This window comes from Malus domestica, chromosome 14 (assembly GCF_042453785.1).
Source record: "Malus domestica chromosome 14, GDT2T_hap1".
Taxonomy (NCBI): domain Eukaryota; kingdom Viridiplantae; phylum Streptophyta; class Magnoliopsida; order Rosales; family Rosaceae; genus Malus; species Malus domestica.
Genome location: NC_091674.1, coordinates 22488764 through 22516133, shown reverse-complemented (window position 1 = coordinate 22516133; position 27370 = coordinate 22488764). Strand labels below are relative to the sequence as shown.

General features: G+C 37.7%; 1 protein-coding gene and 1 long non-coding RNA gene across 3 annotated transcripts; one reads left to right on the top strand and one right to left on the bottom strand.

Moving 5' to 3' along the window:
- Positions 1-2832: 2832 nt before the first annotated feature.
- Positions 2833-13997, bottom strand: LOC139191464 (uncharacterized). Of its 2 annotated transcripts, none has more exons than XR_011575531.1 (3): positions 13641-13997; positions 3317-3528; positions 2833-3221 (listed from the first exon to the last, which is right to left on the bottom strand). It is a non-coding gene; the product is annotated as an uncharacterized lncRNA (long non-coding RNA). The 2 variants fall into 2 exon arrangements; XR_011575530.1 differs by having other exon boundaries at positions 3317-3411.
- Positions 13998-18001: 4004 nt separating this feature from the next.
- On the top strand, positions 18002-20618 carry LOC103431075 (mitochondrial import inner membrane translocase subunit Tim13-like). The gene is made up of 2 exons (XM_008369227.4): positions 18002-18274; positions 20298-20618. Exons 1-2 carry the CDS (start codon positions 18161-18163, stop codon positions 20448-20450), a joined length of 267 nt encoding a protein of 88 aa, XP_008367449.1. The 5' UTR covers positions 18002-18160; the 3' UTR covers positions 20451-20618.
- Positions 20619-27370: the final 6752 nt, after the last annotated feature.

The window sequence follows — 27370 nt, the reverse complement described above, 5'->3', positions numbered from 1 at the left end:
CGTGTACTATAGGATGGGAAACGTTTAAGGTAATTACAAGTATTGGTTGCTCAATATATACTCTGTGTATTTGATTTTTATCTACTCGAATACTGTTTGTATAAGAAAAAAGATCTAATGCATGAGAGAGTTAATAAAAAATGGCGTAGATAGGGGAAAAATCATCAGGGAAGATTTGGTATCCTTGGGCATTTCTGGGTCTTCAAAAAACTTGGTGATTATATTTAAGAAAAACTTCATTGACTGTGTAAATCGATGCTCGATTGCTTGATTTGGAATTCCTTTTCAAATATTGCCAATTTGCAATGGTCGGGTTCTCTACTATGTCTAGTTAGGTTTAGGCACTTGATCTGTTTATATTTTTCATAAACAAGTTGCTAGTTTGATATGTAGCCAACTTAGCTGGTGACCTAGCTGTAGCACGACGTATTAGTGTCAAATCAAACTATGGGGTTAGGAATAATTGGAACTTAATTAGGCGTAAGGAATAATTAACATAGGCCGACTAGTTAAGCTGCTATTAATTGTATATAACTTGAAAGTCAATGTGTGTTTCTAATGCCTACGTATCTCTATCGTTTTTAATTGCCCCCTGGTCATGAAAGATCAGTTTCTTCCGGAAAGAGATCCTCTCTGGATCTTTTCCATCAAAGCTACCGGATCAAGTGATCAGAGTCATTGAAATTTTATCCAACAATAAAAAATTATTATAGCTTTTAAAGGATCAAAACAGGTGGGCCGTTGGATGAAATTTCAAAGGCTCGGATCACTTGATCCGGTGGCCTTGGTGAAAGAGATCCAGACTTCTACCTTTCCTATGTTTTCAAAATAAGATGCTAAAATTAGGTAGGGTTTACGTGCATATGAGTTATTCGAGGGAAAGACTTTCCAACACTACTACAATATAGGCTATCACCGGCGAAGCAAAAACCGACAAGAAACCCAATTTCTGTCAGAAATTTGGCAAAAATCCGACATAAAACAATGTAATGTCGGATTGGAATAGAGATACTAATGCTAGCGTCATGAAAGGCCTTTAGTGTCGGTTTACTCGCTTAATCCGCCACTATGTAGCGTCGTTTAAAAGCAACACTGACATTGACGTTGGTTTAAAGCGACGTATACTTGAACATTAATTATAATATATCCATCCTACTATCGGTTCTAACCGACATTATCATAAAATTAAATAAATAAAATATTCAAACTTAGCAATTTAGTTATAATATATATCCACCCTACTATCGGTTCTAACCGACATTGTGATAAAATTAAATAAATAAAATATACCTAAACCGACGTCAGAAAACAATTACATAAATAAAATATTCAAACGAGTAACGGTCTTAACCGACACTGCCCTTGTTAATAATAATAAAAAATACGTGAATCTACATTTGTTTTCAATTAATTGGTACTAAAAAAAATTGTATAACCAAATTAATAAATTTCAAGTATTGGCCAAAACAAACATTAATAAAAATAATTAACAAGAAAAATAGTGCCAAAATTTACAAATATTTTACATCTAACATTCCACATAATATACAAAAACTCATCCATCACAACAAACACTAAATCCGACATTACAAACATAACATACAAAAACAAAAAAATAGAACAAATGTGTCATATTTATCCGACAAGAAAGCGAACCAAATAAACTACTCAACCGAATATGAGCCTGAATGTGGCCCAGATCCTTCTCCTCCTTGAGATCCTTCATCTGCTCCAAAAATCCTTGTCAAGTCCACATCAAATCCACCACCCGCAAGCATTCCAGAAAACCCCCCAATTGGAACTTCAGAACAAAATCCAACAGGAGCAGCCATCTCGGGTTGATATACTGGCATTTGATAAGGCGACGGCTGCTGCATGTATGACATGGGAGGATGCTGCATATATGGCATGGGCGGCTGCTACATGTATGTCATGGGCTGCTGTTGCATGTATGTCATAGGTTGCGTAGGCATTGGATACATAGGATATAAAGGTTGCTGATTATGGCCAACATACGGATATGCAGGGGGAGGCTGACTTTGGGGATACATAGGATATGAAGGTTGTTGATTATGGCCAACATACGAATATGCAGGGAGAGGATGACTTTGGCCCGACTGTTGAGGAGGCTGATTCTGGCCTGACTATTGGGTTCTCGGGCTATACGGTGGTTGCGGCTGAAATTTTTGGAGAAACATAGCAAAAAACTGATTACTTTGTTCAATCTTACCCTCTAGGTCTGAAATCCGTTTATTAGTATTTTCTTCCCTCATTCTCAACTCATTATTATGAGTCATCAGCAATGCCATTGCACTCTTAGATGACCTTCTGGAGGAATTTGATGTAGAAGATGCATAGGACACCATATCAGGAGTCACCCTATGACCATATCCTCTGACTCTATTATGACTCTCAGGACCCATTGTATCAACATAAACAAGGGTCCTAAGTTCTTCATTATCCTCTTGACCCGACTCAATCAAAGTTTGCAAATTGCCCTCCATTGTTGCCTTACATTACAATTTTTAAAAATAAAAATTCAAACAATCGTAAAACAGAAAAATAAGCTATAGATAATAAAAATTAATAACAACAAAATACTAACACGAAAAAATCAATTACCACTGTACGCTTTGACGTTTCATCAATCCAACGTTTATCCTTTCGTGTATGACATTCACGGAAAAGGGTTACTGGATTTGCCTCTTTACCATGCTTGTTCCGCTTTATGAAAAATAAAATTTCATACAAACAATTTTATGCACACCTCATACTAAAAATAAAATTTATAACTACGTATTATTTAAAATTAATAACATTTCTTTAAAATGTACAATCCTTACAAATTCTTGCCATACTTTTGCAAAAGATTTTGTACTAGTAGTATGGTTCATTGTTTTCATTTTCTTATTTATCTTATTTTTTCAGCAACCTCCTGACAAGAACAGGAATTTATTAGGCAAATTTAAAGTTATAACGAAATAAATCATATAACGATTACCCTTGTTTTTTCTTTATTCCAGTATGCCACCAATGCAGCCCATTGTGCAGGATTCACTTCAAGAGGAGGGTGGCTGCGCTAATCTTCTGCTCTTTTAGTATAATACTCTTTTTTTTAACTTATTTCTATATTCTTTGTGCGTATGCTCTGCAACCTTAAGCGTCATATGGCGGATCATAGGCATTTTTACTATATCTGCATCTTCAAAAAAAATATTTCCCTACATCCATAAAAAAATAATCGAGCCAATCAATTAATTATTACATTCATTGACTTTTTCTTCTATTTTCAAGGAATATATATATATATATATACCTTTATTCTATTCCACAAAACTTCCTTAACTTCTTCCTTAATCTTACGCCAATTCCTCTCCAACGGGAAATTTATGTTGCCTCTAACCTCTGTTGCTACAAGTTTTGAAAAAGCACTAGAATTATCACTAATGCATTTTCCGGATGAATCAAACAAACAAAGCTGTTTCGTCCATTTAGGAATTGAGGGTCCACGCCTCCGTTGAGATGTTCCTTATTATTACAAAAAAAACAATTAAAAACCAGGAAACAAATGTAAATTTTCAGTTTAAGCATAATACTAGTTTAAACACAAAACAAAAACTAAAATTAGTAATAATTCAAAAACGAACCAACTTCGAACTCCTCTTCCAAATGTAATTCCTGTGAATGTTGATCTTCACTAGAATTATCCATAGAAAAAGTTAATGGAAGGAGAAGGAATATGGTTGAAATGGGGAAAAAGTAAGGCTGAACTAGGAGAAGGGGACGGAGTAGACGACAAAGAGAAATGAAAGAGAGAAATGGAAGCACTACGGAAGTAATGGGAAAAAAGGGGCTCAAATATGGATACAATTTCAGCGTTGAAATATTAACACATTACATCGTTCCAAACCGACACTATCTCTAACAAACTGACAATTTTGGACTTTGCGTTGAAATATTTAAACCTTGCATCTGTTCAAACTGACACTATCCCTGACACGGACTAGCTACACCTAGCCTAACATATTTTATACTGAAAAGCCTGACAGACTTTTGACTAAACATCAGTGGTGTCGAAATAGGGTCACATTGTGTCAGTTTAAACCGACATAACTTTGATAGACATGATTGTCGTATCAGTGGCCTCGAAATTGCACAAGTTTGCATCAGAATAAGAGAGCTTTGCATTGAATTTACTAAGGGGTTGCGTCGGTTAAAACCAACGCTAACTCTGACATGACTGAAACAGCTTTTCCAATCTATTTCCCCATGTAAAAAAACCAGGAAAATTCCCGCCCACAATATTTGAATTAAATCGACGCATATGACATATGTCGTCGGCTAAAAGTGACAGCAAGCAAGCCAAAAAAAAAAAAACGTTTAACCCAAAGTTAAAAAATAAGCTGCTATGTTATCTCATATAATTATATATTTATATACTCGATATATTTCCCAGAAAATGTGTTTAAATCAAAGTATGCTTTGAAAATGCCATGCCTATTGAATTATGCTTAAACCATGAGTTAGAATTGTATGCATAAAAGTGATTTGGTGATGTGGACGCTTAGGTAAGTTTCAGGTGAGTTTATGAATTGTGAATGTGAATTGAATGGTTGTGATTAATTGAGAAACATCGAGCTCATAGACCTACACCCCGGTGATTGTGATTTAGCCAGAGATAAGGTACATGCCTGTTTATGATGTCACCACCCGCACCATATGCTCACATTGGATCCAATTTAGGTGCATAGTCTTGTCGTACATACCACTATAGGTGGTTTCGACTCATAGGTGACTAGCGATTTATCGTACAGCTATCATGAGAGTGTAGCATTGAGCATAACTATATTACACCCAGTCTTACCGAACACTCGTGTACAGGTGTAATGTCGTATAAGTCACTAGTGGTGACTTCGGCTAGATTGATTAATGAGCTATGAATTCAGCCGTACAGACCTCTGCAGGGGTTCCGGCTAATATGTTATTTTCCATGAGCTTATTCTCACCTGAGTTACTTATTCTATTTTATATTTGGCACGTCATACTTATTTTTATGGTTATGTGAAACATGACTTGAATATATATATTCTATTTCTGGGAAAATTATACATGTTTTTGCCCACTTACACTTTCTATTTTGCACCCCTCCTGGTTCTAGGTAGGAGTGTTTGTTGGTGGCATCGAGGAGTCAACGGCGGTTCTGACAGATTATATATATCTAGGACATCTTTGGGTGTCGTTTAATTAGTACTTGTTTTCTAGGCTGAACTTAGGCTACTTATGCTCTGATTTGTGAATTCACTCATATTCTAGCACTTATCTTAGCTAGTACTCTTATGAGTTGGTTTTTATTTATTCGTATTCTCTATTATCATTATTGCTTCCGCACTGTGCACATGGCTACATCACCCTCATGTGACGGCCAGCATGCCTCGATCTTGGTTGGGGTGTGTTAGTTTGGTATCAGAGCCTAGGTTTTGCAGTCCTGTATGGCTCGTGAATATTCTAATCATTGTGATGTCTTTTGTCAGACCTATGCCGCCTCGTAGAGAGCCACGTCACTCAGCTGAGCATAATTTCCCTGATATTGCTCAGTTAGGGGAAGCTATAGCTAATGCCATTCAGTCTTCGCTCCGTCTTCCTTAAAGGACACCTCTTAAAACTGTGTATAATTTGAAGCTAAATCATTTCATGGGTAATGAAGGACATGAGGAAGCGAAGAAGTGGCTTAATCATGTCGAGAAGACTTTCCTTGTGATGTAGAGTCAGGGGAGCCTTCCTCCTGATAGATGGGTTGAGACGACTACTTGGTTTTTAGGAGAGCAACCTACATCCTGGTGGAGATAGGAGTCTTATAAGATGCCACCAGAGGTAGCAACTGATTGGGAAGTGTTTAAGCAGTTGTTTCAGAAAAGATTCATTCCTCCAGAGTATATAGATCGCAAGAAACAAGAATTTACGCATCTGAGACAAGGGAAAATGACAACAAATGAGTATTACAGAAGGTTCACTGATTTGTCTCGCTATGATCCGGAGGTTGCTGCTAATCCAGTTGAGATGCTTCGTCGTTTTAGGTCAAGTATTAAAAAGAAATGGCATTCTATAGTGACATCGACTCCTTATGCCACTTACCAGGAGTTTTATGAGGTTTTACTACCGATTGAGGATTCAGAGAATATGCCCAGTGAGAGTAAGGAGGAAGAAAAAAAGATGGAAACCAAAGAAATGATGATGAAGGTAAAGGTCAATCATCTCAGGGACCTCGCAAGACTAAGAATTTTAAGAAAAATAGTGTCAGTTCCAGCTCTTCTAGTGGAGGTTTAAGCTCTATGTTCAGAGGAGAGGTGGTAGATTTTCTGGAGGCCGTAGATTTCAGAGGCAAAGGGATTTTAGTTGTTCAGGTGCTCATTTATGCTGCAGATGTAATAATAGGCATTTTAAGGAGTGTAGGAGAGGCAGCAGTGGATGCTATACTTGTGAACAGATGGGACATAGGGCTACATATTGCCCTCAAAATCAGCAGAGGCCCCAACAGCCTTCCTTACCACCGCCTGCGCCAACCCAACAAGTTTCAGGACCTAGTGGTTATGCCCAAACTGGTCATGGAATTGCTTATCATTATCAGGGCGACGTCGCTCCTTATACTACAGGGCATTCTCAGTATTCACAAGACCCTCATTATCAGGGTAGTATAGGGAGCCATACCAGCCACATTTAGCAGGTGGACCCTAGTGGTACCAGGGGGATAGCCCCAACAAGTAAAGATTGCTAGTAGTGCAGGATCTTCAAGGTAATCGGGTCAGCCAAGACAATGACGAGATATTCATGCTAACAAAGATCGTGGTGGACGACTGCAGAATCAGGGACGTATCCATAACATGACATTGCAAGATGCTCAGAACAATCCTGATTTAATCATGGGTGCGTTAAATATTCTTGGTCATTTTGCTAGAGTATTGATTGATTATGGTGCTACGCATTTTGTTGTTTTTCATACATTTGCTCAAGTGACGCAACCTCATCCTACACCTCTAGGATATGATTTAGAATTTTCTATGCCTAGAGGGGAGAGATGTTATGTTCATTGTGTATATCCAAGATGTCCAGTGATGGTAGAAGGGGTAGTTATGCCAACTAACCTTATTCCATTAGACATTGTTGATTTTGATGTGATTTTGGGCACATATTGGTTACATTACAATCGTGCTAATATAGACTGCTATAGGAAAACAGTTACTTTTCATCGTTCTAGATTACCTGAGGTTACGTTTGTGGGTGAGCGTAATAGGGTGAGGCATGGCATTATTTCTATTGTGAGAGCTAAAAAAGTTGTTATCGAAAAGTTGTCAGGGATATTTGGCTCATGTGGTGTTGAATGATAATGCTCCTAGTAGTGTGGAGGATGTACATGTGGTTAGGCATTTTCCAGATGTGTTTCCTAATGATTTGCCTGGATTGCCGCTAGATAGAGATGTGGAGTTCGCTATTGATTTGCTTCCAGGTACGGATCCTATATCTTTGACTCCTTATCGAATGGCTCTGCTGAGTTGAGGGAATTAAAGATTCAGTTGCAGGAATTAGTTGATAAGAGAATTATTCAGCCTAGTACTTCACCCTGGGGAGCTCCAGTTTTATTCGTGAGGAAGAAAGACAAAACTTTAAGGCTATGCATTGATTACAGGCAATTGAATCGGGTAACAATTAAGAACCGTTATCCGTTGCCACGTATAGATGATTTTTTTGATTAACTCTAAGGTGCCTGTGTGTTCTCTAAGATTGACTTGAGGTCTTGTTACTACCAGTTGAAGATTAAAAGTGAAGATGTCCCTAAAACAGCTTTCAGGACTTGATATGGTCATTATGAGTTTCTTGTGATGCCATTCGGGTTAACTAATACGCCAGCAGCTTTCACGGATTTAATGAATCGAGTATTCCAGCCATATTTGGATAGATTTGTCATTGTCTTCATTGATGCTATTCTGGTATACTCTAAGTCTAGAACAGAGCATGCTAAACGTCTTAAATTGGTGTTGAAAAGTTTAAGGGAACACCAATTATATGCTAAGTTTAGCAAATGCCAATTATGGTTAGATCAAATGGCATTTTTGGGACATGTTATATCAGCTCAAGGTATTCGAGTGGATCCTCAAAAGATAGCAACTGTGGAGAATTAGGAACAACCACGAACCGTCACTGAGGTACGGAGTTTTCTTGGCTTAGCAGGCTATTACAGATAGTTTATTAAAGATTTCTCAATTATTGCATTACCCTTAACGAGGTTAACCAGGAAAGATGTTAAGTTTGAGTGGGATGATAATTGTGAACAAAGTTTTCAGCAGTTAAAGTATTGTTTCACTCGTGCACCTGTTTTGACGTTTCCTGACGATAGTGGTGATTTTGACGTCTATAGTGACACTTCCTTGAATGGGTTGGGATGTGTGTTGATGCAGCATGGTAAGGTGATTGCTTATGCGTCACGCCAATTGAAGCCTCATAAGATGAATTATCCTACTCATGATCTTGAATTAGCGGCAATCATCTTTGCTCTGAAGATTTGGAGACATTATCTTTATGGTGAGAAATGTAAGATATTCACAGATCATAAAAATCTTCAGTATCTTTCTACTCAGATGGATCTTAATCTTCATTTGCGAAGGTGGATAGAATTACTAAGTGATTATGATTGCACAATTGAGTATCACCCTGATCGTGCGAATGTGGTAGCATATGCACTTAGTAGGAAGACTCCAATTAGGCTTAATGCCATTTATGCTTGTCATGTTCCTCTTCTTGCAGATTTGAGGTCCACTGGAGTGAAATTAGGATTGGAAGATAAAGAGGAAGCTTTATTAGCTAATTTCCAGGTTAGGCCAATATTAATTGATCGAGTACTCGAGGCTCAGATGAATGATGAAGAGACCCAAAAAATAATTCAGGAAAGAAATTAAGGCAAGAAGAAAGATTTCAGAATTCGAGAAACTGATGGCATGCTTATGCAAGAGAACATAATGTATGTGCCAAATAATGCAGAGTTAAAGAAAGAAATTCTTGATGAGGCACATATTTCAGCATATGCAATGCATCCAGGAGGTACTAAGATGTATCATACCATTCGACCATTTTATTATTGGCCAGGTATGAAAAGAGAAATTGCTGAGTATGTGAGTAGGTGTGCCATTTATCACTAGGTTAAAGTTGAAAGGAAAAAGCCTTTTGGATTGATGCAGCCGCTTCCCGTTCCACAGTGGAAATGGCAAAATATTACCATGGAGTTTGTGTGTAAAATCCCTCGTACACAGAATGGATATGATGGGATTTGGGTGATAGTTGATCGGCTTACTAAGTCAGCACATTTTATTCCAGTGAAGGAGAAATACTCATTAAGTCGATTAACTAAGTTATTCATATCGAAGATTGTGAAGTACCATGGTGTTCCAGTTGATATTATCTCGAATCGGGATCCTAGATTCACTTCTAAGTTTTGCGTAGCGTTCCAGGAGGCTTTTTGTACGATATTACTTTATAATACTACATATCATCCTCAGACAGACGGACAGTCTGAGATGACTATTCAGACGTTCGAGGATATGTTGAGATCTTCAATGCTGCAGTTTAGCGATGTTTGGCATGATTGTTTGGATTTGATGGAGTTCGCCTACAACAACAGTTACCATTCAAGTATTAGTATGGCACCATTTGAGGCACTATATGGCAAGTCTTGTCGAATGCCATTATGCTGGTCAGAAGTTGGCGAAAGAGTTTTGTTGGGCCCGGAGATTATGGATGAAACTACTCAGAATATTCAGGTAATTAAATCTAACCTGAAAGCAGCCCAGGATCATCAGAAGAGTCTAGCAGATAAGCATGCTACTGATAGAGTGTATAAAGTTGGCGATTGGGTATTTTTGAAGTTGTCACCGTGGAAAGGTGTGGTACGGTTTGAGAAATAGGGTAAGCTAAGCCCTAGGTACATCGAACCGTATCGAATCACCAAGCGAGTTGGTGAAGTTGCTTACAGGCTTGAGTTGCCTCTAAAGTTGTCCAAAATGCATGATGTGTTTCATGTTTCGATGCTTCGACATTATGTCTCAGATCCTTCACATGTAATACCTCCTCAACCATTGGAAATTAATTCGAATTTGACTTACGACGAGGATCTAGTGACTATGTTGGATTGGAAAGATAAGGTTCTGAGAAATAAAACTGTGCCTCTGGTGAAAGTTTTGTGGAGAAATCACTCAATGGAAGAGGCTACTTGGGAGACAGATGATCGGATGAGAGAGATGTATCCACGCTTGTTTTATGACTATTAGTGGATGTATTTGTTGTGTATAAATTTCGAGGAGGAAATTTTCTTAAAGAGGGTAAATTATGACAGCCCGTCTCAAAATATTTATTTTCGACGGCGTGAAATTACTTATATACCCTTGGACGTTTTGTGTGGTAGTGTGGTAGGTTAGATTTTGGACCAATTAGTGCTACGTCCTATTATTTTGGAACCAATTAGGACTTAGATGGTATTTTCTTTGGTTTGGGTTGGTGACCCACGTGGACCACACACACTCTCTCTCGTTGACTCTCTCTCTTCCCTCTCGGATTTCTTCTATCTTCCGTACAAGTCGTACGGACAACCTTGAAGCTTCACTTCCCGTCACGGATCGAGCTCGTAGTTACCATTATCATCTTCATCTCATTATCACAAGCTCAACCATACCCTTTTCTGGTCGTGAAACCTTCGAAACCTGAGAACCCGAGATACTCAGTTTTGGTGCACTGTTCATGCAAATGTAAATGTGAAGGTTTCAGTGGTTTTTGAGCTTCTAGGAAGCTTTAGGACTTTTCCACGAAGCTCGAAGAACAAAAACGAGGTGAATTGGATGTCGGGAAGTCGAGATTAACGAGTTCAAAGTTTTGCTGGATTATCGAATGATCTCCGATGAATTCTCGAGGATTTCAAGTCCCAAAATTGGTATGGTTTTGTTCGTTATGTTGTAAGCTTCATTTTGGTGAAGATTTCGTGGAATTTGGTGCAAAAATGAGAGAGATATGAGGTTTTACATATTTTTCCAATTTTCAGAGGATGGCGACGGCAACGGTGACCAGCTAAGCTAATCAGGGAAGAAGATAGAATATTCCATCAAAGTTGACGGAATATTCTGACATCGTCAGGTAGATTTAACAGTTTCTGTTACTTTTTAACAGAAGTTATTAACTAGTTTTGTCTATGTGCTTTAAATAACGTTCATTCAGTTATTTCGCATATAGGTGAGCCCTATCTAGAGGACGAGCTCAGTCAAGGGCGACTCGGGGGCTATGACCCTTTGACAGACCAGTGAGTGGGCTTTTGGTTTTCAGTATATATTTATATACTTGATTAATTTCCTAGAAAATGTGTTTAAATGAAAGCATGCTTTGAAAATGTCATGCCTATTGAATTATGCTTAAACCATGAGTTAGAATTGTATGCATAAAAGTGATTTGGTGATGCGGACGCTCAAGTAAGTTCCAGGTGAGTTTATGAATTGTGAATGTGAATTGAATGGTTGTGATTAATTGAGAAACATCGAGCTCATAAACCTGCACCCCGGTGATTGTGATTTAGCCAGACATAAGGTACATGCCTGTTTATGATGTCACCATCCGCACCATATGCTCACATTGGATCAAATTTAGGTGCACACTCTTGTCGTACAGACCACTATAGGTGGTTCCGACTCGTAGGTGACTAACGATTTATCGCACAGCTATTATGAGAGCGTAGCATTGAGCATAACTATGTTACACCCAGTCTTGTCGTACAGACCATTACAGTGGTTCCAACTCATGTGCAGGTGTAGTTCCGTATAGGTCACTGGTGGTGACTCCGGCTAGATTGATTAATGAGTTATGAATTCAGCCGTACAGACCTCTATAGGGGTTCCGGCTAATATGTTACTTTCCATGAGCTTATTCTCACCTAAGTTACTTATTCTGTTCTATATTTGGCATGGCATATTTATGTTTATGGTTATATGAAGCATGATTTCAATATATATATTCTATTTATGGGAAAATTATACATGTTTTACAGCGAGGGGTTAGAACACTTGATAAATGAAATGGTTTTGGAAAGCTTTGTTTTTGCCCACTCACACTTTCTGTTTTGCACCCCTCCAGGTTCTAGGTAGGAGTGTTTGTTGGTGGCATTGAGGAGTCAATGGCGGTTCTGACAGATTATATCTATGTATGACATCTTTGGGTGTCGTTTAATTAGTACTTGTTTTCTGGACTGAACTTAGGCTACTTATGCTCTTATTTGTGAATTCACTGATAGTCTAGCACTTATCTTAGCTAGTACTCTTATGAGTTGGTTTTTATTTATTCGTATTCTCTATTATCATTATTGCTTCCGCACTGTGCACATGGCTACGTCACCCTCACGTGATGGCCAGCATGCCTCGATCTCGGTCGGAGTGTGTCAATAACCCCCCATGCAGCTCCTGCCTAGTTTCTTTAGTAATCTCAGCACCAGCCGGGTAAACCAACGACTCATCATCAAATAACTTATCCACCATATGCCACTCATCTTTATCATCAATAACAGGGCAAGTGTGGCGCTCCGACCTCATTCGGCCACAATAAAAGCAGACTTCGAACAACTTCTCGTAGCTTAACAACACTGGTTTTTTGTCATGATCGTTGATAACCATCACCCTTTTCAACAGAAGCCTAAGATCCACCTCAAGCAACACCCTCACAAATAAACCAATAAGTCCTGAAAGAGATTTTTCATCTACCCTAATGAAGGTACCCACAAGTTGCATGGTCACTTCCAAAATTTCAGCATCCCGATATTGCACCAAAAGTCTCAGAATACGAACCTCGACTCTAAGATTAGAAATCATCTCCACATCACGGAAAAAAGTGGTCCACCTATCCAAGTGGAAGATTTAACTTCAAACATACCAAGGCCTGTTGTCTAACATATACTTAAGCTCCTATTGGTCAGTAAACTCCACTGCACATCAATGGTGGCCGAAGTGGCGAGATAAAAAGGAATATTGACCCCCGATCCCCAGGTAAGCCTTAACTCCCACTTAATGGTTATAGCTTCAATCTATTTCCCCACAACCTTTCCCATGAGAACTCTACTCTCCATATGTTACACATTAAGGTTAGAGTAAAGACTAGTCGAAACTCTCGTAACTCTACTCTCAAGAGTAAAAGTACCCCTAAGACTCTCAACAATCACATGAGGTTGGCCAGGTTGGGGAGAGGCAAATCTATTAACTCAGGAAGGTAATTTGGGGCTGGAGTGTCTAGAGGAAGAAGCTTCAAGTTGGGAGATAATAGTCATTTTGGGTAGAAAGGTTGAAGGCACAACTTTCAAATGTAAGGCAAAGGTGAGAAAAACTTTCAAATGCACCCAATTTATAGACAACAAGAAAAGGTTCAAGCATGCACATAAACCAACTAGAATTTCAATCAACATATCAAGAAAAAAGCAACACGCAACAACAACTTCACTACTCTTAAACACGCATAAGTAATTAGAAGCAATGATTGATAAAAAAAACACAACCCAAGCACATCGACAAGCCACACTTCACAGGTTAAATTAATTTTAAAATTCTTTAAGACTATACCGAGATAATAATTACCCTCAAGATTAGCACTCTGGCAAAGCATTAGCCATTGATTCAGATTCCCCATGTAGAGCTCTAGGCACTTGATATTGCTTATCCACGCAAAAAATATCAGAACTTTGCCACCATTAATAAGCATCCTTCCAATTAAATCCCATTCCCCCAAACACATAGCTCAATCCATGCATGCGCATGGAGAAATGGAACAATCAGAGAATGAGAGCTTCAACTCAACAATCCAGCACCTTCAATAGAAAATAAATAGTCTTACATCATCCTAAAGGTCACTGAACCAGACATAATCACCAAACGTCGATTCCTCTTCCATCACCACAAACCAATCAAGTATGTATTTCATTACATCATTTGCCCCCAAAGCGCGCTGAATCATTATCCCAGCCCCTTAACTAATTAGCCATCCTAATAGCTTAGAGGGGCCAAAATCAAGAAATTGGATACCCCTAAGAAGAACCCTAACCCTAGGCGGCCCCTCTTTCCTTTTTCGACTCTCATCTCAAACTTTGGCTTTTTTTTTTTGACACATTTTCTTATTATAAGATATATGTACAAATAATAGGTAAATTAATTTTGAATTAAATAGTTGTATGTATTTTATTTTGTATGTATCATCATATATATTGGGCACATTTTATTATTATATGTAGAAATAATAGGTAAACTAGTATTGAATAAAATAATAATACTTTTTATGTAGGTACATTATTTTGCATGTATTTTGCATATATTGGGTTTGCTTTATTATGTAGGTAAATTATTTTGCATGTATTTTATATATATTGGGGAAATTATTTTGCTTTTTATAAGCAATCTAACATTTTAAAATTCAAATAGTAGGTGCACTGGATCAAATAACATTATATATATATATATGTGTGTGTGTGTGTGTGAAATAATTTGCCTACATTTATATAAAAAATATAATTTTATTGACTTAACTAAGCATGTATTATTACATGTATTAGACATGTTTTATTGTTATTATATATTAGGCAATGAATTTATTTATTTATTTTTGTAAAATCATTAATTCTCCGTTACAATTTGTATGGAACTAATTGTGTACATCAATTAAACATTTAAATATGGGTGTTTTGGTCATCAATTTTTTTTTAAATATGTAAATTCAAATATAATTAATGAATTTACTGATGTAGAATCTAGCCAATAGATTTTATTTAAGTAAAAAACTTATGTCAAGTTTTATGTGGAGAAAATTAAGTTTCAGGAGCTAAAGTCATATTTTCAATTAAAACATTTACAACTAGCCACCCGAAGTTTCAAACAGTTTTGTCCACTTTCATTGACATTTCCGTCAAATAATGACACAAGAAAAGAACAAGTAACCTTTTTCAAGATCATTCTTGTTATTTTACTCGAGTAAGAGGGGGAAAAGGGGGAAACAACTGATCCGTTGAGGTAAAAAATAACTGCATGAAAACCTATTTTGCCCACTAAAGAGTGTATATTTGATAGGATAAATGGTTTTAGGTACCGAATTTGCAGTAAACAACTAGAATTAACACCCTTGAAAAAGCTCTCGTGAAATCTAGGTAGCGAATTGCAAATACACCAAAATTTCATGCCAATCTAAAGGCATAGTTCGAAAACATACCATAATCATACTGTTTGACAAATTTATAATAAAAGAAATTTCCCACATATGTAATTAATATATACAGATAAAAATTGCAGCACATGATGGGTCTGGTTAACTAAAATCTGAAGAAGAAATCAAGGCCACACCCCCAGCCCTAAAATTAGGTTGTTTTCAAACATCTTATAAATGAATCAAAAAGAAAACAAAAGAAGTAAATAAAATGTTGGTAATATAAAGTTTATATGTAGCTAGGCATTGCACATAGTCCCAGCCATAAAATGAATTTGTGTTTTCCCCAAGTCAAGTGCCCCAGCTAGGTAGCTAGCATGCATATATATCAATCCAAATGAACCAATATTGTGCAGAAGGATGGGGGATTGGACTACGATGTCTCACCCGTTGGAGTTATTACTGGACCTCCTAACCCTAGGCACCCATTGACAAAGATCAATAGCTAAGCCTTTATACATTTGATCTCATGCCTCTCGTTAAGCCTTACCTGTACTTTGTTATGGATTACCTTTATCAAAATTTTCCCTCTCTCGTCTTCTCTCCTTTTCCCTTTCTCTTCACCCCACTCTAGACTTAGGGTTAGGGTTTGTAGGGTTGCGGGACTGGGATCATATTAGGTTGGGGCTGTATTTCCACTTTTATGTTCACATCCATCGGTTCATGGTTTTTGTTTAGAACATTGAAAAATGAAAATCAAATTATATGTAATACACGTTTACTTGCAAGGGATGTGATTTCAAATCATTTTGATTCTTGAATTCCATTTCATTAACTTATATGGAGTATAGAAAATATTTCACTTCTTAACTTTTAAATGTGTTTACTAAGCTAAGACATATGAAATAAAAAAAAAAAAGTGTCTCCCTTTGAGATGCGTAACCACATACTTAAAAATCATAAATTAGATCAACTAGGGTATAGTTGATTCGATTCCCTTCCTTACTTTTCCTACTTCTAAAATCTGGTTCCTCCGTCCCATTTCTGTTAAATAAATTAGTGCTAAGAAAGAAAAATTGATGACATAAAATATTATTATTAGCATGACTTTAATCACCCTTCAATGTTCCAACAGTGACGTGACTATATGTATCATATGCGTGCATAAGAAGCTTTTTTGCTGGACTACATGTACAATACAATCTCTCTCTCTCTCTCTCTCTCTCTCTCTCTCTCGTCCTATCCTATTCCCACCGGCCAATTTAACACCCTTTATTCTTATTCACTATATTTTTGTATTAACTGCATGTATGGAGTAATGAAATTTGCAATAATATAGCAAACTATGTAAATTATCACGAGCTAGTAGTATTTGATGCATGTTGTTGTAGAGTGATAGATTATTATATATATATAGGACCACGCCTCTCAGAAACTTGAATATTGGACCACCCAGTTAAGCAGGCAAAGCACACCCTACCCTCCAGTTGGCGGCTATCATGTCTTACATGCATGATGCATCTCTCTCTCTCTCTCTCTCTCTCTCTCTCTCTGATTTACTGTATTGGTCAGGAGAGAAATTAAAGGAAGTAGTAAAGTAATGTGCTATCAATTTGTTTGCATCTAAATACAGCTCGAAATGATGAAACAAGCAGAAAGAGCGAAAGGTTGATCGAGCAGCAATCCTAATTTATATTGCAGATACGGCCGGGATCTTTTATTTTTCTTTTCTTTTTTGTGGGCCAAAACAGATTTGAGGTGATTTGTTAACTAACATATTAAGCAGAAGTAGTAATCAAGCACGATATATACAAGTACTAATTTAGCTGCAAATAGTTTTCTGAATGCTTCATTTGGAGGCTTAAATAGTGGATGATGTGTGTATTATATCGTTTAGGTTTTGACGTCTCCGTGCATAATGTCAGGGTTTACGGAAAGGGCAGTTTGGTGCGTCGAAACAAAATATCAAACCCATCATAGCGGGCTGACAATTGGGATTGAATTGCAAAGCCCAAAGCTCAAGTTTTCTCTCGTCTCAAACTTCCACTTGTGTCTATGTAGATTATTTTGATACAGCCAGCCATGGGGATTTAAGTCATTCAATAGGTAGTTCTAATTTGATATTGAACTTGTTATTAGGAGAGTCAAATCTAAGACGGACGTTTCACTTACAAGAAGAGAATAATACCTAAGAGTCTAAGACCTCCTACCCTCTCACTCGCAAGAGATGTAATTAAGAAATCTAAAAGAAAAAGAAAAATAAATAAGCTCAAAGGAAATTGATGTTTCCTTGGAACTTATAATCATGCTCCCTGGTTTTATCTTAGTTTTCCGCTAAAAAGACATTGGGAGCTCCTTGTAAAACTATTCCAACCCTATTCTGTAGTTTAATTCCTTTAGAGAGTTATAATGATTTGAAGCCAATATAAATAAGGGCTATTAGAATGTTAGTATCCATCCTAAGAACCAATTAACAATAAAAGGGAGAATCCTAGAATTATTCAAGAATGCTTCTCTTGTTAATTGAATCGTCACCAATGACATGAATCAATAATAATTTAACACTTGTATCATTTTATTTTTGAGTTGTCACAACGACTAAATTGATTTTCGATAATTGCCCTAGCAGTTAGAATATTCCTCTTCAACCCATTATTAAATGAAAACTTAATTAATGGACCTTATTGGGCTTAAACAAACATTTAGACCCAATAGGCACAATGTAAAAATATTAGGCCTTAAAAAGTAGAAGAAATCAGATTTGCAAAAAGCACATTTTGGGCCCAAAAACTCCAAAAGCGGTGGTGTCTCTACCCTATTCACTGCCTCACAAAATCCGGCGACAAGTCGAAACAGAGGCAAATAGAAATAGTAGCGAATAGGGGTTGGGTTGTGTAGGGTTTTAGAAGACAAGATTTATATAGAGTTGTGTCTGTGGGTTGCGGAGGCGAGAGGAGAACAATCAGCCATGGACTCGTTTTCATCACCGTCAGGCGGATCTTCTGGCCAATTCAATCCTGACGCCTTCAAGGACCAGCTTAAGAACCAGCTTGCTCAGGCTTATGCCGAGGAGTTCCTTGAGGTCTCTTTCTCTCTCTACTCTCTCTCTACATCTTATCAATTTATGGTTGTTTTTTGTTCACATCATTATATTTTATATTGAGTTTATTTGTACTATGTAAATTTTTTAGGGGTGTATTCAATTGAGAATGTGAGAGATTTTAATGGATTTATAAATCCATGGATTTTTATGGAGTTTAATTGATTTGTAGAGATTCCATATAAAATTTTGATTCAATTCCCTCCAAATCTCATGGGAAGAGATGAGATTTGTGGATGCTTAAAATACACTACGAAATCTCTCCAATTCCCTCTAATTCCTCAACTTTCTCAAATTCTTTAAAATCAATTTCTAATTGAATACACCTGGAATGTTATAAACTTCTTTAAAATCTTAATTGAATACACCTAGATTTTTAAAGATTTTAATAAACTATCTTAAAATTCTAATTGAATACACCTAGAATTTCAGAGAATCATTTAAAATCCCAATTGAATACCCCTAGATTCATTAAAAGAATTAAAATCCTTTAAAATCCCAATTGAATACACCCCCTTAATCTTTGAGTTAATATAAATGTATTGATTTGTTGTTCACTTGTTTTGGGGTTGTTTTATCTTTTGTTTGATGGGTAATTGATTTGAGTATGCAATACATAGTATTAGTTCGAATATTGAGGCCTCAAGGTTTAAAATTTTGTTCTTTCAATGCTAGTTGTTTGCGTGCATCCCTGCTTTAGACTTGCGATGGAAGGGATGCCCTTATTGGTTTGATGATCTGAGTACACGAATGCATATTCATGTTTGTTCTGTGAATGTGTGAAGCTAATTTTGAACTTATCGAGGTATTAACGTATAAAATTTTGTTCCTTTAATCCTAGTTTTTGCCGTGTTGATTTGTTGTGTTGAAAGGAAAATATTTTGATGAATGAAATAGAAACCGGTCTGTCTTTTCTTTGGATTCCTATGCGTTGGAGTTTGATTGTTTCCAATTTTCGTTTTACTTGGAAAAGGGACTCTTTTGCTTGAGCGGAAGTCGTTGTTCAATTGATAGAAACACAATGGCATTGCTGGTTTGGCCTCTTGAGTTTCTTCGGGTGAGGTTGCCTGGCTATTTGTTTTATGCGTGTTATAGGGAACCCTATGTTTGGACGAGGGAATTTAAAGTTCCGTGGAACTTAATCTAAATTTGTTAGGAATGCATTAAAAAATTTGATAGACGGGCTTTAAAATGACTAGATGCTACGTTTGAGGGAAATTTTTAAGTTCCATCGAAAGTCCTCTGTTTAGTTTCTTTGTAGTGTTTTAGTATTAGCATTGTAGTGCTTGGTTAGTTAATCGGTAGTCATCTTGTAGTGCTTTTTCAAAATTGATTCTAAAGTTCCTTGGTATTTTGAAACCCCCTTATCCAAACATAGGTTGGTTATTTCTTTGAAATAGCAAATACTTATCATACCTATATTTCATTTTTCTTCTGTTTTTTCTTGTGTTTTCCAAGCCTAGGCTATGAGCTATTTGAGACACACACATATGCAGCATACACTTGCATGTGTGTTCCTGATGTGTTTTATGAATAAATATGAGTTGCATATTCTTGGGAAGCTTCCTCTGGAAAAGTTCCCAGATGTTGGTTATGAAATATGAAATTACATAGAATCCCAGTTCCGTCATTTCCCCTACCAAACTATATGTGAGTGTACCCCTACATAGATAGCTTAGATGATTGTGGTGGGTGACAGGGTGAGTATACTGATTTTTCGGCTATCTCCATGTGTGTGCATATGTTTCAGAGATGAGGACCATTAAAGGTCAAAGAACATTGTGATACCTCCATGTGTTTTCTTTACCAAATTTACGGATGGTGTTATTCATTACTTACATTGAATATCTTTTCAAAAAAAAATTACTTACATTGAATATAAAAGAAAACTTCTTCATGTTCTTCGTTTGTGAAATTCACTCGTCTATTGTATTTTGTATATGCTAGTAACTCTTTCCTTTTGCTGACTTTTCTTCTCCCCGATCGTTTTTCATTTGTCCCGTAGACCATGAGGTCAAAGTGCTTTGACAAGTGCATCACAAAACCAGGAACAAGCATAGGTGGGAGTGAGAGTAGCTGCATCTCTAGATGTATGGATCGCTACATTGAGGCCACTGGCATCATCAGTAAAGCTCTCTTTAGTGCATCCCATCAATGAAATTACGGGGTGTAAATTGCTTTCTTGGCGAAAGTTGAAGTTTTCAGAGAAAATTACTTTCGCTTTGTATTCTATCTCGAAGATAATATTTTCTTGGAACAGATGTTCGGTGCACACTCCTTGCTAATTTTTGTAATTGAATTTTAGCTATTGAGATTCCCTTCCTCAGTCCCGCTTCCTTTTTGCATATTGATTCAGATGCTAGATCTATCTGCTCGGTTGGAAGATATGTTGGTCGATCAAATGATACTATAGAACTAATACATAATCAATGGATTACAAAATTTTGTGCATCCATCGGGTTTATTGTTAGCTAACGCCTCTCTTTTGGCCGAAAACACACCCTAAGATGTTTGATTTAAAATCGGCTCGAAAACTATTGAATATACACCCCAATGAACCAATACACAATTAGAGCAGTGCTAGGATTAGTTGTAACGTCACCGTCATGTTCATGGGATTGGTCTGGTTTTGGAGAATAACTTGTATCCTTAGGTTCACCGGTGACGCTCTGTGCTAATAATTAAGATTTGTGAAAAAAACTGACATGTTCTTATTTATTGACATAAGACGTCACATGGCGGTAAATCCGTGCTGCAAGTCCTCCTGATTCTGGCCTTGGACGATTGAACCTCATCAAGGCCGGCCTGGCTATTTGGGGTGCTTGGGCAAAATTCAAAGAAGGCTATTATTTAAAAATAAACAATTTTTGTGTCAGCGACACAATGTAGGCTTTGTAATTTTAGAGTCAACGTTTTGGCACGCCCAGTAGGACCTAATGCTACAAACTAGAAGTTCATATGATATTTCAATATTTCAATCTGGCTCAATTCATTCAATTGGACAAGATTCAAGCGCAAGTGGAGAGACACATTCAAAAATGTGAGGAGAATAAAAGAACATGGGAAGCAAACAAAAATTCCCAATGCCCATGAAAAGATGCGATAACCTTTCAACCACATGTTGAAAATGAAAGCTTCAAGTACCCTACAAGAGCCATGGGTAGAAGAGGACAAAACCCGCTTTAGTATTGGTTAGATAAGAAAGACTTCCTTAACACTCCTACATACAAATCAATTTCATTTGAAATGTGGTTCGATCAAAAGGCTGAGCGACAACTTTTCCCTTCAGCCCCAATCAAGTCCCGACCTAAGAGGATTGTCAATTTAGCAGAGAAAGAAACAAAGCCACCTATTCTTTCGATTGAGTCAGAAAATTTGGTTAGCCTAGAAGAAGAAATTCAAATTTATGAGTCAAATACAAAAATTGATTAAGAAGGCAATTTGTCAAATGAATGCTTTAATGACAATAAAGGCGAAGCACGGTCTCAAATAAAAAAACCATGTCAATTGATCTGGTTATTGGAAATAAAGCCAATATGAAGCAATTCCGTTGGCTGAATTGCTCAAGTTAAAAGTCAATGTTGACGAAGTGATTATGCTCGAGGGCATAATAACTCCACGCATTTAGCCATCGAGAATTGAAAATATTTGGCCAAATTAAGAATATTTGGAGATGGTCCTTTATTTGGCTTGGAGCAAAATTAGATTGAAAACGTCAGCGTAAAAAGATCTTAGCTTGGAATAAAACATTGTCGGCCTCCACCTCATTGTGGCTCAACCATTTTTATTTTCGTTTGTTAAAAAAATAACTTTAATTTTCTTACCCATTCGATTGTTTCAACCGATGCTTGAGAAAATATGGGGGGCAATAAGCCATTTGGAAAAAAAGTTAAATTTTAATGGCCACTCATTTTAGTTGGTAGACCTCCAAGTGGACTGGTTGGTTACTTTAGCCAAAATGATTCATATCATTGTCTCATCAAGTTCTGCGGTATCTTATTTTCGGTCTTGTACTTCACTACCGAGAAACTTGAGGAAGTCAACAGTCAAGGGATTAATTTTCCTAAACATTCGACGCACAGGCCAATATTCAAGGAAGTAAGGCCAATGTTTGGGCCAAAACTCATTTTCAGTTAAACTGAAGTCAGTCTAGAAAGTGGGCTATGAGTCTCGGCCCAATGGTTCGGTGTTGATGGAGTAGCCAAATCCCGGATAAGCTAGGCTTGTAAGGATTGAGATGTTTTTTATGAGAATCAAAATATTCGAAGGATCGAAGGTTGAGGCTGATGGGATAAAGAAGAAATTGAACACATAGGAGAACTAGGTTCAGAGTCTTAATTCAAGTGGAAGAGGCTGAGAAATGATGAATATAGAGTTTTGGCCGAAATTAAGTCCGTGTATATTCAAAAAATATGTCGAGGAATTAGAATATTATCATAATTTTATCACTAGGAAGCTTGACACCAAGAAATTTATCCATATAAATATATGAGGAATTTGCAACATATAATGTCCCTTCAACTCAATATACAACTCAAATGCCCACGCGAAAATCATCACTCTATGTGAAACCCTTCTTACCCTTGAGAAAAAATTACTATCATAATCTTCACGTCAACATATCTTTAGTTGGATAAGTAAACATAATTGTGTTAACATCATACGACACTTTCAGTTTGAATAAATAAACAAATTGGAGCCATAGAACTAGATGATTCAGGAGAACCTTTAGTTTGGACAAGTAAACAACGCTACTTCTAATTAGTTGATTGTCTATTCAAGTTTCGGCCGGTAAAAGAAAAAGAACAAAAAATCATGTGCGAAGAGACGAAGGAAACAGAAAGGAAAGGGGTAGAGATGGGCACTTGGTGACGAAAGGCAGAGGGAGGAGGGTTGGGTCGCAGACGACGGCGCAACTGCATCTTCTGAAAATCCGGCTTGAATTGGATACATGGGTGAGGGAACAGGTGCGGTAGCAGTGTGTTGGTTTGCACTCTGCATAGCTGCGGGAGATGGAGAGGTTACCGGATGCTTATAGGAAATTAAGCTAGGTTTCTGGAATTAAACGCAATTAATAAGAACGAATGAATGCATGAGTAGGTGGATTGATCTACCGCCATGTACTTGTTCTTCTTACAAACCGCTTTCTCCAGATATTCTTTACCTAGCTCTGCTACACCGCTACATCAACAAGATAGAGGAGTCGGCAAGGGGACAGAGAGCGGGATATTTACACGTGTAACGAACGTGTCACAAGTTTAATTGTTCAACACTGGTACCCTCGGATGCAGACTAGGGTTACAATTACATCATGGAAATCGTAGGGAATGACGTGTGGTATTGTGATGTCACTTTGATTACATCATATTACCCGCCGACACAGCTGATCGGCTTCTAATTCGCTTCTGACTGAGACTAAGCGTGGGGCAGCCCAATTTTTTTCTTGCCTAGTTGCCTAACTCGTTTTGCATTTTCTATCTCCTCGCGGTGCACGATAACTCACCGGGGGTGTTGCCGACGAATTGTCATGCGTATAAAGCCAAAACTACTCATTTTTCTGATTTTTATTCTTCGTTTCTCTTCTGTCAATTCTGTACAGCCGCCCAATATTATTGATGTATGGATATTCATTCAACTATAATTTGATTGATTTTAGAATCATTATACAAGTCACGTGTAATTGATGATCATAGTTTTATCTTTCTTCGACGAAATTAGAAAACATTTTAAATCTAAATTTCTTTACTCACGAAAAATTACAATTACGTACAACTTGTGAAAAAAAAAATTAAGATGAAAAGAAAGACGCATCTCTCTAACTATGCACACTCCGTCTTCATTCAACTTTTTCTTAAACTTTTGAAATAAAAACAAAACTATTTTAAACTAAATTAAATATTTTCAGCTGTAAGTTATCTCAAATCAAAACAAAACTCCCCAGCATGACATGTCATGAAATATTTGTTGAGCAAAAAAAAGGGAAGTGTTATTAGCAGTCCAAAAATTTCATTCTACACTCCTCACAAGTGTTTTTTTTTCTTTCCAAATATAGAAAGTTTGGAGTGTAGAATGAGATTTTTGGAATGTCAATATGTTGAGAAGTAACTCGGTTAGGGTTCTAGGAATATGAAGTCTGGGAAGAAACTTTTGAATATTTTTCGTTATATTCTTTACAATAGAACACAAGACTTATATAATACAAAGTAGCCTAGTCTAGGAAGGAAATAGAATATAATTTACATTGATTTACATGGATCAAATCTGCTCCTATGATAAAGGAGAATCAATCAACTATCCTAAACGATATTGTCTTCCAATAGTCCCCCTCAAGGTGGAGTGTGAATGTCAAGAACACCCATCTTGCCAAGTAGAGAACGAAATGCTAATTGTCCAAGTGGCTTGGTGAATATATCGGCAAGCTGCTGTCCAGTAGGTACATAGGCTGTCAAAATAACCCCAGAACGTATTTGTTCATGAACAACATGGCAGTCGATCTCTATGTGTTTAGTGCGTTCGTGAAAAACTGGATTGGCAACTATGTGGGGTGCAGCTTGGTTGTCGCAGTGTAACTTTGCCGACCCTTGTAATCAATTTGCAGGTCAGCCAATAAGAACTTCATCCACGCAAGCTCACATGTAGCGGAGGCAATGGCACGATACTCCGCTTTAGTTGAGGATTGCGAAACAATAGATTGTTTCTTGGTTTTCCAAGATACTAGTGCACCTCCAAGGAATATACAATAGCCTGTGATGGATCTTCTCGTAAGTGGACATCGAGCCCAGTCGGCGTCGCAATATCCTTTCAACGTTAAACTCCCCCTTGAAGGAAAAAGAAACCCTTGTCCAGGTGACCCCTTTAGGTATCTTAGGAGACGGTGAACTGCGTCGAGATGAGGCTTTCTTGGTTGTTGTATAAATTGGCTGAGTATATGAACCGAGTATGAAATCTCTAGCCTAGTGATTGTGAGATAAATAAGTTTCCCAACAAGCCTCATGTATTTCGAGGCATTGTGAAGAAGTTGCCCTTCTGTTGGAGATAATCTCAAGTTTTCTTCCATGGGGAACTTTGCAGGCTTTGCACCGAGTAAGCCGGCTTCATTAAGAATGTCAAGTGTGTATTGACGTTGTGAAATGGAGATTCCTTGAGAAGACCGAGCCACCTCCACACCAAGGAAATACTAAGTGTCCAATGTCCTTAATTTGAAAATAGGATTGAAGAAATTGCTTAAGATCATGGATGGCAGCCTCATCGTTGCCTGTGATAATCATGTCGTCGACATAAATCAAGACGGCTGTAAATGAATTTCCACGCACCTTAGTGAATAGGAAGTAGTCGGCCATTGACTGTTAGTAGCCGGCTTGGTATATGGCAGTGAAAATTTTATGGAACTAGCTGCGAGAGGCTTGTTTAAGGCCATAGAGAAACTTGTTAAGTCGGCATACATTATGCTCCCCCTGCCGACGAAGCCCATGAGGCAGCTGCATATAAACTTCCTCACAAAGATCACCGTGAAGGAAGGCATTATGGACATCCATTTGATGTAATGACTAATTACGAACAGATGCAATAGCTAACAGACAGCGGACTGTGATGAGTTTGGCAACAAGAGCAAAGGTTTCCTTGTAATCGATACCTTCGCGTTGTGTAAAACCTTTGGCAACTAGGTGAGCTTTATAACAGTCAACGGTACCATCAGAGTTGTATTTGATTTTGTATACCCATTTGCAACCGATGGCGTGATGACCAGGATGAAGGGTAGTGAAAGTCCATGTGTTGTTTTGTTCAAGGGCCAGAAGTTCAGAGTCCATGGCAGCACGCCATTGAGGGTCACTATTAGCTTGTGCAAATGTAGTTGGTTCGACAAGAGTCGAAATAGCACAAGCAAAATAGTGATGCGATGGTGAAAGGTGAGCATATGATACATAGTGAGATAAAGGATAACGAGTACTTGACATGGAGGAAAGAGCAAGGGATTGCACATGATATAAATGGTAGCCCGGAAGCCTTACGGAAGGCTTAGGAGTGTAATGGGGAGGGTGGTGGAGGTGATGGGAAGGGTAGTGGAGATTCTAAGTGAGGTGCTATGAGAGAATCGGTGGCGGTCGGTGTGGGAGGAGAAGGTTCTGTCGGTGTGGGTAAATGGGGTTCTGGAGGAGGTTGTGTCATAGTAGGTTGTCTAAGATTAGGATGAGAGAGAGAGTCGGTGGGGATAGGTAAGACAAGTGTATCAAGTTCATGACCAGGAGGTTGAGGAAGGAAAGGGAACGTGGTTTCATGGAATACCATGTCACGAGTGGAAGAAATTTTGTGTGTGGTGAGGTCGTAAACGCGATAGCCTTTCTAACCTAATGGGTACCCAACAAAAATACATTTTGAGCATGTTGGTCAAATTTATGGTGAGGATGGAGGTTGGTAGCATAACATAAACAACCGAAAACCTATAGGTGGGAAAAATCGGGAAGTTGGCGATGCAAAATCTCATAAAGAGTTTTGTGATCAAGGAGAGGTGTAGGTAAACAATTAATTAAATAACACGCTGTTTGTATGCTTTCCCCCCAAAAACTAAATTGGCTTGAAACTAAAGTGTTCGACCAACATTCAGGAGATGACAGTGTTTCAGTTCAACAACCCCATTTTGTTAAGTTGTGGACGGACAAAAAGTCTGAAACATGACACCCTTGCTATAAAAAAGAGAGCGTAAAGAGGTGAATTCACCACCATTATCAGCCCTAAGTGCTTTGATCATGCAATTAAATTGTGTTTGGACCCAAGTGCATAAGATGTATCCAAGTATAGCGAGAATAATCATCAACAATCATTAAAAAATACCGAGCCCTCTAATGAGAATTGACTCGATGAGATCCCCAAATATCACAATGTATCAAATCAAAATGTGCATTAGAAGAAATAGAACTTGACGGAAAAGATAACCGGGTTTGTTTAGCAAGGGGCAAACGTCATATGAATGACTAGAATCAAACATTATTGTTGGAACTTGTTTGGTTAAAGCTTGCAGAGGACCGGCGGAAGGGTGCCCTAATCGTTGGTGCCAAAGGATGGAGTTGCAGCTAATGTGAT

Bases quoted from the DNA above. Each gene is read 5' to 3' on its own strand.
- LOC103431075 (XM_008369227.4), top strand. From the start codon at position 18,161: ATGGACTCGTTTTCATCACCGTCAGGCGGATCTTCTGGCCAATTCAAT. The intron at 18,275-20,297 runs GTCTCTTTCTCT...TTTGTCCCGTAG, and splicing joins ATGCCGAGGAGTTCCTTGAG to ACCATGAGGTCAAAGTGCTT.